General features: G+C 41.0%; 1 protein-coding gene across 1 annotated transcript in view; it reads right to left on the minus strand.

Annotated features, from left to right (window-relative positions):
• The window catches only part of LOC111224574 (protein piccolo-like), a 59,208-nt gene that overhangs the window by 39,846 nt on the left and 4,396 nt on the right, over positions 1–14,966 (minus strand). The window contains exon 3 of the mRNA XM_022749118.1: positions 13,182–14,198. Within this exon, the coding sequence (XP_022604839.1) occupies positions 13,182–14,198 (1,017 nt within the window). The remainder of the gene's footprint in view (positions 1–13,181; positions 14,199–14,966) is intronic.

Below are 14,966 nucleotides of genomic sequence, written 5' to 3' on the forward strand. Positions count from 1 at the left end.
GGATCACTGAAGTTATATTATATTATATAATTTAGTTATTATTATTTTTCATTAATGTCAGTACCAAATTTTGTGGCAATCTGACTGATAGCTGTAGAGATGTTTTTCTCAAAACCACAAAAATCAACCTCATGGTGGTGCAACAGGAAGTTAGGGGATCACTGAAGTCAGTAGGATTCATCATCTGGGCACCATCAGTGGACACCTGTACAAAATGACAATTCATAACAATCCATGGGGACAAATAAAGTAGGCCCTATCCATCTAGCTATCTAAATAGGAAGGAGGAAACATAGGTTCTCCTGGTGAACAGGTAGGGAATATGTGTCCACAATAAAGGGAAATTAATTCCCCCCAAAATCCATCCATTACTTGTTAAGATATTCCCCTAAAATAACAATATTTCAGCCTTATGGTAGCGCTATTAGGACTCATTACGTGCCATCATCTGGGGACCATGAATTTCTCTATTAAATTTCATGACAATCCATCAAACAGTCGTTTCCATCTGGACAAAAAGGGTTGAAACGACTGATCAACAGACCACTACTGGCAGCCATAATGCCACAGTGCTAGAATGGCATGAACACATTATGGCAGTAACGAGTAGCTCCAGCTTTAGTTAGAATTTTTTAATGAGGATTGTCTCCTTTAGTCATCAGAGGAGATTTCTCACCAGTTCCACCACACCCATCACAAATCCACAGGGTCTAAATTAGCGAGGCTGGTACACTTGTTTCGTAACATCGCCTTGCAATTAACACTAACGAGACAGGTGTATTTATATAGTATTTATATATAACAGCAGCTTTCTGCGACTTTCAAATAAATGTGAAATGCCTGCGTGTGTCACTTTCTGTCTACTGCAACAAGTTCTGTAAACAGCAGCATGGGTGATTCATAAAAGCAGAGGAGTCAGTCACCACCTTCCAAGGACGTTTTCTAACCTCACATGCTTGGATACCAAAGAGCTGACACACACCAACACCCACAGTGAAGAGTTTGTGACAGTGTTGATGACAGACACATACTCCGATGAAAGGAATGAAATACCTTGGAAGACGATGACAACTCATTCTCTCTTCCGACATGATACTCTCAAACAAATACAAGCTCATACATGAATGAATAAGGTCAAATTCAATGTGAGCGCTCCAAACTTTCAATCTTCCTCAAACTTTCTCCAAGGACACAGAGAAGACAAACTGAAAACCGCAGACAGCAACCAGATATTGAGACGAGATGGGCTGTACCCATGTTCGGTTATTGTTTCCAACTGGGAGTTGGAGTGTTGTGAAGGTCGGTAAAGCTCTTTGATTAAGACAAGGGATCCTACGAGGGTTTTACCCAGCTAAATTTAGACAGAGCCTGGCACAGTGAGTGGGAGAGGTAGAGGATCTAGAGGATGATGAGACGGATGGAGAAAGACAGATGAGAGCATGGAGAATGAGAGAGGAAGAGGAAATATGAGGAGGGGAAAAAAGAGTGATAATGGTATGTGAGACAGTGGTAGAAAAAGGATCAGTATTAAACAAAAGAAAGGAGGAGAAAAGGAGCATGGTGTAGTGAGGGAAAGGGTGAAGCAGTGGAAGTGAGGGAGCTTAATCGTCATTGGAAGTGACTCAACACTAGCTACTGCCAACAGGCTTGACATTATCATCCGGTAAATCTGCAAATCAGTTGCTGGGAAGTCAGAACAAGCTACCGTTCATGACGACTGAATGTCACATTGCAGGTTGAAAATGTAGTGAACACTTACAGTGGTCACTTATGCATATAGTGGCACAGTCCTACCCCGCTTTCAGGTTAGCTTCTGTTCCATTAGCTAGTTTGCTCAGTGTTATTTCTCAATTAGGGTTTCTTAAATTGTTTTGTTTTGAAAGCTTAAAGGAATACTCATTTCATTTTTGGTCATTAGGCTCATTTGCTTTCTCGGTAAGAGTTGGTGAGAAGATCAATACCGCTAGTTGTTATTAACAGCCAGCTGCTGGCTAGCTTACCTTAGCACAAAGACTGGAAACAAGTGGAAATAGCTAGCCTGTGTCTGTCCAAAGGTGACGAAATCCACCTACGCCTGGAAATTCATGGTGATTTCAAAACTCCACACCCACCCAATGAAGGATCTGGTATATAAACTAGTTTTTGTATTTTTGTATTTTTAAACTTTGTTTATATAAATTGACTAAAAGAATAAGATACAACATGTTGATTAGTAGGCTTTATAGGTGCTGGTTTATCCCTGTTTCCAGTTAACCATCTCTATCTTTAGCCATATATTTAATGGACAAATAAGACAGCGGCATCAATCTTTTCATCTTACTCTTGGCAAGAAAGAAAATAAGCATATTTTGCATGTTGGACAATTCCTTTCAACTCAATACTAGTGTTTTCAATCTATATGCTAATAAATGCGAGTATATATTACTGTTCTGTAAAATAAACATGAACACCGTGTTATTTTAACCAGGATAAAAAAGCAGATTATTTTGTTAACATGCAACAACTATAGCTCCCATGGAGCTTTGACAGTGCTATTGTGGCGAAGACTCTTGGGATGTGTTGTTGATGAATGCTAACAAAGACAAACAGCATTTATCACAGATTCCATTATCATGATATGGACATTTTTATCCTGATACAATTTGCAGCCACATCACATAAGAAAACATTCTTTCAAAGTAGGGAAAACTGCTTTTCAGACTGACCATGTCGCTAACATGAGATGGATATTGTGGCTTAGCAACACTGATGTGCAGATGCATCAAAGACCACGTAAGTCAAGGGAAAATACAATATAATCCTTATTATGTGAATAATAAGGCTGTTGAAAGGCCAGTGTCCTTTCTGCACTGCTTAATTCACCTTTCAGTGCTAAAGCTCTTGCTAAAATTAAAAACTGTAAGTCACTGCCCTTTTCTCATTGATGAGTGTTGCTGAGTGGCCAACTTAATTATAGTCCACTAGACTGAAAGCAGAACATCACAGCATCAGCTCCTTTGCAAGCCAAAAAAGATCTTTGTCCTAATAAATGTCCCACTGTTATGGATGTTCCCATCTCGGGGGTTCAATGTGCTGTATGCACCTTTTCCGACTGATCCCTGCACATGTGTTGATGTAATTCTCGTTTAAATCATGAAACTAAATGTTATGTGAGTGGTGATGGCCTTAAGGTTGGAGAACTGGGCTTGAAACCAACAGACTGTTGGCTTTTATCCCAATATAAGCAGCAGAATGTGGGTTGTGAAGTTGAATAAATCGAATGCTCCCATCAAAAAGCCTCTGAAAAAAGTACTTTTAACCCTCAGCTGCTTGGAAACCAGCACTAGGGGACTATGGTTGTACTAGGCAGATCCCAGATGGGTATGTGTGTAACAGAGTGTGAGCGAAGCAGAGTGCTGCAGGAAACCAAGCCTTCTGAGGAAACATTCCCAGGATAAATGGAGGTTGAACAAATGTTAATTATCCAGTTCTGTGTACAAATCTTTTCCCTGACTCAAACCTGACAGATGACAAACAAGAGACTGAACATTTCTGTTCTCTCTTGACAAGATTGTCAGGTTATGTCACTCTATTGTGGATTGATATTCCCCTGCCAGGTGAGTGAATAAGTGCCAGAGGAGAGAACAAGTGGGGTGTTCATGTGTACAAGTCTATGTTTTCAAAGTGGATGTGACACAAAGGAAGAGGTGTGAGACAGGGCCTATATATATTCTCAGCCCAGGGATTAAGGAGAGAGAGACATTAGTTCCAGGCCATTTTCTGTCTGCATCTGTGTTTGTTTATCCACAACCCACTTCATAATCTGTCTGCACGTGTCTTCTTCCCATCTGAAATACAAGTAGTTCAGTTTTCTTGAAGACGCTCACAGATTTTAACCAGGTTTTCTTTCCTCCATCAGTGTCTATGAAGTATCTTTGGTCCCATAAAAGGTCCCATATTGTATTAAGTGAGACTTCCATGTGCTTTTTGATTATAAAGAAGGTCTAGGTTCTATATTAATACTGTGAAAATATGAATGCGCTCAACCCACAGACTTCTGTAACTTTGTGATGTCACAACAAAGCAGTCACCACTATCAGCCATGCCCCAAGCCCAGCCCACCCAGTAGCCACCATCCAGCCCTGCAGGATTTGGTTTTTGGTGTTTACCTGGAATCTGCTATATTCCACTCAGAGGCTCAGAGCCTCTCTTCTGATTGGCTCACCAACCTGTTGTTAGTAGAGCTTGGGGGAAAGCCTGAGACAGATGTAAAACTACATTGAGATGGATTTTAGTAGTTAAAACCACAAATTTACCTTTAATGGATATAAACACTTCAAATAAAACACTAAAAAAGTGTAACACATGGGACTTTTAAAAAAACTCTTTGGGCACTTTTATTCAAAGAGCCATACAGCAAAATAAATGTGTTCATATTTAGTCAGGGTGGCCACACTGGGAAGGAAACCTCCAGTACCTGGGATCCTACCTGCTTCATTAATCAATGTTTTCTTGGGGCGCCTCGGTGGCTCACCTTAGAGAGTGTACCATTAGGACTCGGTCCTTACCGCAGTGGCCTGGGCTCAGATCCGGCCCATGGCCCTTTGCTGCATGTCATTCGCTCTCTGCCCCCAACCTTCCTGTCTCTCTCTCACTGCTACTCTAATAAAGTCATAAAATGCCCAAAAAATAAAATAATAATTTAAAAAAATCAATATTGTCTTAATATTAACAATGAATCACATAACTGCATGTCATGTGAGTTCCTGACAATGATGAAACCACAGAAAATTAACACCAAAATCTGCAGTTTTAGGCCGCTATTTAGCCTCATGTAACTTGTCAATTTACATCAACTGTAGGTGTGTGTAGCCTCTTTGTCTGCTGATAAATCTGTTTTCCATTTTTACCACTAATGAGCTTATCAGTGCAGGTGGACAGGGGAAAGATGCCAGAAAAGGGGAGAGAGGAGAGGAAAAAAAGAAACAGGGCGGAGGGAAGGGGGGAAGGAGGGGTGTCCCACCCACGTCTCCATTCAGTGTAAAGGTTAGGCTTAATGAGCTGTGGGCTTCAGTTAAACAAAAAACATTTGGAAGCTTGCTGTTGTTTAAAGGAGATATGGCGTAAAAGGCAGAGACACACAGGGGGAGAAAAGGGGCTGTGTTTCCATTTAACTGTTGAGTAAATTACATGCTGGAATGTTGCACAACAAAGAATGTTAATTACTGTGGCTGTGTATTCAACAGCTGTGTTTAAGTTAACCTGTGAAATAAAAATCTATAATTTATATACACCCTACAACCATGTACACTACCACAAAGTGGTACATGTTTTGAATATGTAAATTTCACTGGTTCATGTATGTTTTGTGTTTGATATTTATTGCATACTTACATGAAATATAATGTAGGATGTACAATGATTTATGCATGCATTACATATATGACAAATACAAAAAATAGCGTATATGCAAAAAGATACTATGACAAATTATAACGTATGCATGAATACATACAAGTTTTCAGTCAAGTACTTAAATATAAAAAATAGTTTTGATTGGTCATCAAACAACATCCACATAACACAATTGTCCAAAACCATTACTGTCATCACTAGCAGAATTGGCCAATCATGTAGCTATTATCAATAAATAATATGCCACTTTTGAATAGCATGATTATATCTGGATACAACTGAGAAGTGTTACATGTACCACTTACTGTATGTAATAAATGAGTGCTAAACTGGTTTAAATTCATGAAAATATTCATAATTTAAATATCACTTGCAACACAGTTTAGACATTTACAATGAGATATTTTCTTCTGATTGGTCGACTAGACGCAACACAGACAATTTCTACTCTAACAAGCTCAACTGATCACAGAGAGACAGTTCAGCCTCACAGAGTCTAATCAAATCAACACAGCAGCATGCCACACTGAACCACTGCCATGATGAGTTCAAGTGATTTCAAGTGTTGACTCCTTCCTATATTCTCACTAAATCTTGTATGACGTGACAATTCTTGCTTCATCAGATGTTCCTGCCCTGACAGTAAATTCTGCCTATAGGTGCTGTTAAAGTGACTCACAGGCATGACTCATGAGCACAAAAACAAACCACAATAGTCAGGTTGTCATGGTCTGTGCTGCTTAGGGCAGCACAGGTTGGCACCCATATTCTTTGTGACACCACCGCCCACTCATCTTGACTCCCCTGTTGGACTCACAGTCATCTTTCTTGTCTCTACTCTCCTCTGTTTTGGGCCTCAACTCCTCCAGTCCACATTCACATTATCTGTCTGTGTCTCTGTTACTCATTCCACAGCTCTTACATCTTTTTCCTCACATCGTTATGAGATATATACTGGTTGTTTTTCTGCTTGGATCATGTACATGTGTTCCTGCTGATTTCATGTGTCACTATTTAATTGTGAGACTAGGAGCTTGTATAAGTTTCTCACAAGCTTTCAATCCAACCACCGCCCTCCAGCTAGACTCCCTTTACCATTTTTCTGTATTCTCCAATAAAGATGAAAGGCACTACTTTAAACGTGAGGGGAAAAAAACTAATCCACTTGCCTCTCAGGTTTTCTAATGCACAAAAATGATTTTTGGAGGTGAAGCCATTTCCTAATCCAGGCTCTGCTGCTGGCCTCACCTATTGAATATCAATTATTAGGGAGGAAGTCAGAGTCAGGCAATCCATCCATCCAACAAAGCCAATACTTTTTCAATCCAAATAAGAGTCTCTTTAGTCACTGTAGTGAAGCGTTTGTTGTGGGAGAGAGAGAGCAGCAACAGTCAGGATGTAAATACAACACCCTGCACTAACTAGATGAGGACTTTGCCAAGTGTCTGTGTGTCTCTGCCTGCCTGTCCTTGTCTCTCTGTCTCACCAGGACTGTGCTGGCACCCACAATGTCTTGCCCCCCCTTCTTTCTTGGCACCAAAGGCTCAGTGGCTAAAATGTGGCCCTTGCTAAGCATGCAAGCCCCAGTAAATTAGAAAGGGGATAATTGTAAATCATTCTGTAGTGGAGCTGGAGTGGGAGCTGAATAAAAAGGAAAAGAAAAGTCAGTTTGCACTGCCTGACGACAATTCATTTCAATCATAGCAACTTGTAAAACAATAGCAAATCACTTATCATAGCTTGAAAAGGGTCGTGCACATAGTAAATATGATGGACAAATGCTCAGGGAAAACATGCACATAATATCTACAGTATATTTCTTATTCATGTACTAGTGTTTACACTGCCAAATTAGCTAAAATGCTCCTCCAGCAAACAGACAGTGCGCACACACACACACACACACACCTGAATGTCTAAAAATACTGTCCATTTCAAGCCTTCCAAGGTGGCCATGTGGGGGACTCTGTGGGTTGCCTGGTATAGCAGAGAGACCCTTTTAAAGAAGGTAATATGAAAGAGGGAACACAAAAGAGTTATAAAAGAGAGTGGACGGAGAGACAGAGAGAGAGAGAGAGAGCTGCCCTGCAGTCATTTGTGTTCTCCCCTTTGTGGCTCTCTTTTGTGGCTGTGACTATTTTTGTATGCTTCAGACCCCTGGGCAAGTGATGGGAGAGCTGTGAGGCAACTGGACTGTATGGAGCGGATATAGACTAACCGGAGTTATACACAAACAGGGTTCAAACTACAGTCAACAACAGATTCCTATAACAGCTGGGTTATATACACAAGGTGTGATATGAAGAAGAAAAAATAAATTACACCAGGCTGAGGTTGAGATTGGGCCTTTACTGTATGTGTGTGTATAACAGCTGAATAATACTGAAGGCTGTTAGCATGCTCTACATGTATATGTGTGTATGACCACTGAGCCTTTATCTGCCAGTGCAGACTCAGGAGGGTTCAGAGTGTGGGAGGAGGCATGGGCACGACCACAGAATAACAATGAGGAAGGAGGACACAGGAAACACCACGCAGTGAGTGTGTATAAGCATATCAGGCCGTAGAGGCATAGAGGGATGGACAAACACACATATGCAGTAACACTTGCAAGCACATTGAAATAGCTTAAATTGACTTATTGGCTTCACCTAACCTCAACCATAACTGGTACATGCCTCAAACAAGTATGATGCTAACATTACTAAACATTATGAAACATATTCTGAAATATATCTTTGTGGAGACCAGCTTTTCATCCCTGGATGGGAGGCAAAAACCCACAGTGCAACTGCTTGACACACACATATACACAGGTCAAAGAAGTATTTAGCCTAGCAAGAGAAACTGCTAGCCTAGCACTATCATTTACACATGTACAAAAACAATTTACTAATTTTTCATGTTAAAAATGAAAGAAAATATTGTGCAGCATTTTTTTTAGCAGTCACTGCAGCACATGTGGCATCTCAAACTTAAAGGGAGTATTTGGAAGTTTTCTCTGCTGGAAGCGGGTGGTGGTGATCGTCACTTGACAAGAGGTTATAATACGTCCTCTGAGCAATGCTACATCTTCAGGGCTGATTGGAGGCTGCAGTGAGGCACTATCAGGAAGTCACAAGACAGCCCGGGGCTAGCTGGTTAGCGTGCTAATTTCAGTCAAAGAAAAGACGTGACAGAGACAAGAGTTGGTGTTGCTCTCTACCTCTGGAGACAGCTCTTGGCAAGTAAAGGAATAGTCTGAAAAGTCTGATGCTGAACTCACAATGTTTCTTCTAGACTGGTAAGTACACAGCTATTAACGCTAATGCTATGTATCGATAGCCAGACTAACAAATAGTACAGAAAATACCTAATCAAAGCATGACCGTTCCTTAAGGTTAACTGCATGTTTATTACTGTAACCGTGACAACAAAGGTCCGGTTCGCCTGCTGCCATAGGGGCGGTATTTAAGGAGACACCTCCTATGGGTTGTACAGTATCAGAGAGCAGGGACAAATAACCCGCGTGGTCGTTCAGGTTAGAAGACTTGTTGCTTCAGGTGCTTTTTTTGTTCTCACTTTGCACTGAGCCTGTTGAGCATTTTCCCGTTTCTAGTCTTTGAGGCAAAACAAATACTTGAGATGAAAGTGATGTCAGTTTTCTAACAGCAGATGAGGATGACCTATTTTCCAAAATATTCGACGATTACTTTACAGCTGGTAAGATACTAAGATCACCAGTCACTGTATGACTTTGTTTATCCATTTGATTTTGAAGTCTCTACAGTCAAATTCATTCACCAAAATAATGAAGGCATCTGGAACAAAACATTTCAGTTTCTACGAATCTGCCTCTCCCACAGCCTTACAGTGTTAAATAATTAAAGCCTGGGAGACCATTTGATATATTTTAGCTTTTTTTAGTTTTTACAGCACAAGTTTCTTGTGTTTATCCTAAATAAATAGCAAAGCACAATCTTCTGGTGCATAAAATACCTTGTAAGTTGTATAGTTGATGTAGTGGTAAATAAAAAGGTGAGTATACTGCAAACCTCCAGTCAAAAATTACTATAAATAAACAGTTTGCCAGTATGAACAAAAACACACCGATATGAAGTGAAATGGTTTCATTTGGTGACCTGGACTCATTTATTAAATGATAGAGGCTGTGGCTCAAATTTTTTATTGTTTGGTAAGAAAGATAAGATCTGGTTGGTTATCCTTGGTCTAGGTGATACAGGATGTAGCTCACAGCTCCGTTCTTATCTGGATTCTTTGATTTGTGCTTGTTAGCAAAGTGGTGCCTCTCCCATTTTACGTAAGACTTCTCAGACGAGCACACTCATTACTCATAAGGGCAACATGACATGGAGCCTGAGCTATGGTAACATCGCTGAGCAGCACAAGAACCAGACACACATTTACAGATTTCCCTACATCAAAGGTAGTGACAGTGAGAAAAGCAGAGGGATAGCACTACTAAGGGAGAGTCTGACGAGGAGAAAATACAGTTTAAAAGAAGGATAAGCGCCAAAAAACCCACAGGCATTAAGTGAGTTTCCTCTGTGTCTTATAAAGTTAGGAAAAGATTAAAGGATACAGAGAAAGAAGACATAAAACACAGTGAAATAATATAGATATTCTGAGAAAAGGTGACGAAAAAAAGCAACGGAGGGGAAAATACAGACAAAGATGGAGGGCTGTGATGGAGAGGAGGGAAGAAAGAAACCATTAAGGTGAGTGCTCCTCCTTCTGGGGTGCCTATTTTCTCAACTCATATTGATGGGGATTAAGCGCAGACACCTGAGTCTAGGATCAAGCTTCGATAGAAATGACAGGCTTCCTGTTGCCCTTTAAATCCTTTTAGGAAACAGAGATTACGCCTACACACGCACACGTGTTGACACACAGTATGCATGCACACTCATCCTACAGTATTTCATTAGAACGACGTACAGAAATGTAGTTAAATAGCCCAAATTCTCACATGTACGCAGGCATATTTTCATCATGAAAAGTCATTCAAACAAGCAACACACCTACGGTATGCAAACTCGCAACAGCCTGCCCAGTCTACACCATACTCAGTAACTCAACAATCTTGCAAATAAAACATACTGTTCAGCACACACACATACGCACACTCACATACACACACTCTGACCCACTCACATGCGTCAGCAAACGGACCCTTGCTGACAGCCAACATTATGACAGCGCATGACACAGAAGCGAGGCACAGTAAGTAGGGGGTAGATGACTCAACCAAGGTGTTGTATGAGTGTGTGTGTGTGTGAGTGTCTTCTACGGAATATTCCACAAGGCACTACTTCTACCCAAATCCTACTACGTTCACTGAATTATTAAACTTCATTTAGTCCCGCATGAGTCACAAATGATTCATTATTCTTGTTCCAGTGTCTCGCTCCATCATTCTTAAAAACAAAACTGAGCTGGAGATTCTGGCTTTCAGAGGACATGCTGTTAAAAAGGACTCATCTATATCCAATTAGAGCATCAGAGGCTTGGATGCCCATCTCTCAAGCATAATTACATTTTTTCCCCATGCTTGCCCTCAATTAAGTGATTGTGCAGTTCAACTCCTCATTATCCCAGCAAGCATGTGCAATTAAGATCTGCAGAAAAGAACAAAAATTCCCAAACTTAAAAGAACTCGGGACTTTAATAGTCCTGTCAACACTGTAAACAAATGGCGGCCATCTTGTTTTAGAATACTAACCGTAGGCAGGGGACAATTTAATTAATAGAATTGAACATTCATTATTGTACTGCATAACAGCAGATAAATACTCTCCAATCTGCAGTGTCACACCAACATGAGAGTAAGTTAAATATTTTTGTGATAACTCAACTACACACGCCTTCGTTAAGGGCATGGAAGATCAAACTACAAAACTGAAAATTCGAACTTTTCCCGTCCAGGATACATTTTGGCATTTCACAAAGTTGTTGAAGAAATATTTTGACATTTTAGGAAATACAACTATTCATTTTCAGGCAGAGTGTTAGATGAGACTATTGATACTCTTTATATGGAGTCTGGCTCAGTCCAAAGATAACAAAATTAATCTACCAGCACCTCTAAAGTTCACAGGTTAATCCGTACAAAAATCTCTAAATCAGTTTGCTGTTTATAGGGTGGTTATGTTCCAGAATTCAGGAAGTTACTGAGCCAAGCTGAGAAATAGCAGTTTCCTCCTGTTTCCAGTCTTTTTAAGCTAATCTAAGTGAACGGGCTGCTAGATGTAGCTTTATGTTTAATGGACAGATATGAGAGTGGTATCAATCCTCTAATCTAACTCTTATAAGCCTAAATGTCAAACTATTCCTTCAAAAGTTCAGAGACAGCTCTGTATATTCTCACATTGACTCATACAAACAGAAAGGTAAAGGAAAGTATACATTTCCTAGAAATCAATATTCTTTTGTAAGATATATATATTTCTTCAAAATAAATGTTGGCTTCCCATGAGAATTTAGCACTTCCTGCACACAGTGGTGATGGATTTCGCTCACAGCTTAGATCCGCTCGCCGTTACAGAGGGCTCTTCAGAGAGCCAGAAATACACAGCAGATTACTAAAGATACATTTAAACCACAAGCTAACAAAGCAGCTAACACGTGAAGCCAAGATAGAGGTGCTGGTTGAAAAACACGTGATAGTGGCGTGAGTCGCATGACCATGTCAGGAGGATATAATCAAACAACCTACTGTAACTGGTCGATAGCTTATGTTCATTTAAAATTAGCTTGGAAGTTTCAATGAATGTGTAAAACTCATGAGTGAATGAGTGATGCAGTATATAGATAATGACTAGGATACTTCACGTGGAATAATAAGTGGGTGTAATATAGTATATATGTAGTAATGTGTTGAGCCTTCATGCTGAGAAACCACTCAACCGAAAGCACTTTTTGGCCTCCGTTCCAATAATATACTGATCCTACACCATAGAGCACCATCTGCTCGGTGGAACTCAACACACAGTCGTGTGATGATGACAACACACAGCAGTAACACCACAAAACCAGTCCCCACACCTCAGGAGATAAGCAGGCCAAAAGTGTTTGGTTTCCATGTCATCGTTAGGCAAGCTAAGACAATGAATGGGCACACACTCAAATACACAAATGCACACAAGCACACATTTGCCTGTGCATTTACATATTTTCATACAAGCATGCGTCTGATTTCAGAATACAAGAAATACTGTCTATCGGATGAAAGTTGTGCATTCTGTATAAAAAGAAAAGCACACACACAAGCACACGCATATACTGCATACACAAATGTACACGGTATTGAGTTTCAGAGTCAAGTGTCAATTGTTTGAAGTGCTCTTTGATGATGAGTTGTCCATTTAAACAACCTAATTTATCTTCACATTTCTGGCTGCCCTCTCCACTAAAGAAAGCTTGATAGTAATGAGACCAGCATTTTAAAATGCAGCATAATTGACCACATCCATTCATTCAGTGGTCAAACATGTGCAAATGTCATTACAGTGTCTATATGGGGAGAACTAATGTACTTAGTACAACTAATAACATGCAATCCTCATTTCAGAGTACTTTGCTAGATGCTTGTGGGAAAAACACACAGCTGAAAACTCTGCTGCTCCTGATGGTATCTCTACTGTGACCTATTTCAATGAAACATCTAGAGGATGTTTGCGTTCTATTTATATATGACAGAATGCATAAATTACTGGTAGGTGCAGTGTGTTGAAAGCACAGCAAGCTGTGGGGCTTAAGAAAACTGCAACAATAACAAGGTTTCTTACCTCTCCTAAATGGGGAGTAGGATTGAATCCACACAGATTGCACACTGTCTTCTTGCACTCGGTGCAGAGGCTGAAGTTGGGCGTGTCCGATGGTCCGATGTTCAGCTCCACATTACAGAGAGGGCAGCTTTCCTTGGTTGTTGAGGCTGGGGCAGGGGCAGGGGCAGGTTTGGCCGGTGGGGCCTTGTCTTCCTGCTCCACAGAAATGGTTCTGGGGGGTTTCTTGGATTTGGCAGGTGGGGTGTCAGGAGCAGAGTCCGAATCAGGGGGAGATCCAGGTGCAGAGAAGGGGGAGTCAGGAGGGGAACCTGCTCCGGAGTCAGCAGGGGAGTCTGGCGGCGACCCAGGGGGAGAATCTGCTGCCTTTTCGTCCTCTCCAGTGACAAGATTTGTTGCTGAGCTCAAGAGGGACGATCCGAAGCTGAACATCTGAGAAGCAGCAGCGGGAGGTTTTGCGGATTCTGTCAACCCTCCAAAACCTCCAAACAACTTCCCGGTCACCGACTCCTCCTGTTTTGGCGGAGCCTGTGCTTGAGGCTTCGACGTTTCCATTAAACCACCAAAACCGCCAAACAGTTTCCCTGTAACAGACTCGGCAGCTTGTGAAGCAGCCGCAGGAGGTTTAGCCGCATCTGTCAGGCCTCCCAAACTGATACCTCCTAACCCCCCAAAGAAGCTGGACTCCTGTTTGGCCTTAGCAGGAGACTGCTGGGGAGTGGACTTCTGCTGAATGGGACGACCTGTCTTGGGGTCAATTTTGGGGGATCCTACTGAGGAGCCTGGTGAAACTGGTCCAGGAGAGGTAGGACCCGGGGATTTCTGTCTAGGCGTAGTTGGTGGCGTTAACCCTGGGTCGGTGGTACTCTGCTGCTTTATCAGCAGCTTGCCAGGCTTGCCAGGTGCTTGTCGCTGGGGCGAGGGTGGGGCCGAGCCTTGTTTGGGCTTCGTCATGCCAGGGGGATCCATACCTCCCATCGCTCGCTGCATCTGGCAGTTCAGACACAGCCACTCTTTACCCTGTGCAGGAAACAAAAGATGGGTTAGATTTGCCTGGAACAGATTTCCACACTGTTGTGAGCACAGACACCAATGGCATGTGTTATTACAGAATATACACAGGCAGGCATAACCAATTAAACCCCTAAAATAACCATTTTCTTTTTGTTTAGTGTAACATACAGACAAATTCAGAGACATGTCCATTAATTAGTATTTCAAATGATGCTGAATCCTGTTTTCTCCAGTCAAATTGCTTCTTCATAGCATGACAGAATTCAAATCAGGCAACAGCCACATTAATACTAATCAGTCACTGGATATTTAATTTCAGACAATACGAATATTTTTTGTGAATTTTACAAATAAAATGTTTGTTTTAATTAAATTAGAAGAAAAATGTGCTGTTTCTAAACAAACTGTTTCAATTCAGCAATAACAAAGCCTGTAAACCCGGTGACAGTTAGCACAAAGGCAACTACTATTCATGTATCAATGCCTTTTATTCATCCCTTTATCAGAGGTACTGTATATGTTTAGACCATGATAAACAGTTGTATTTCATTGTCTTTGTCATGACCACACACAGTATGTCTCACATCTGTTTCTACCTTGGTCTTTGCTTAGTGTTAGGATAAGGCCTTGGTTTCCAGTGTTTAAAAGAGTCAATGTTGACAGTTTGATCACTATCTACAACAGAACAATGTGTGTATTTTTGTATGTGATGGTACTTATTGCATATAATGTAAACAGAGATGAGGTCAACTCAACCAACCTAAAACATACACT

The sequence above is a fragment of the Seriola dumerili genome, unplaced genomic scaffold (assembly GCF_002260705.1).
Source record: "Seriola dumerili isolate Sdu_G_001 unplaced genomic scaffold, Sdu_1.0 BDQW01000138.1, whole genome shotgun sequence".
Classification (NCBI taxonomy): domain Eukaryota; kingdom Metazoa; phylum Chordata; class Actinopteri; order Carangiformes; family Carangidae; genus Seriola; species Seriola dumerili.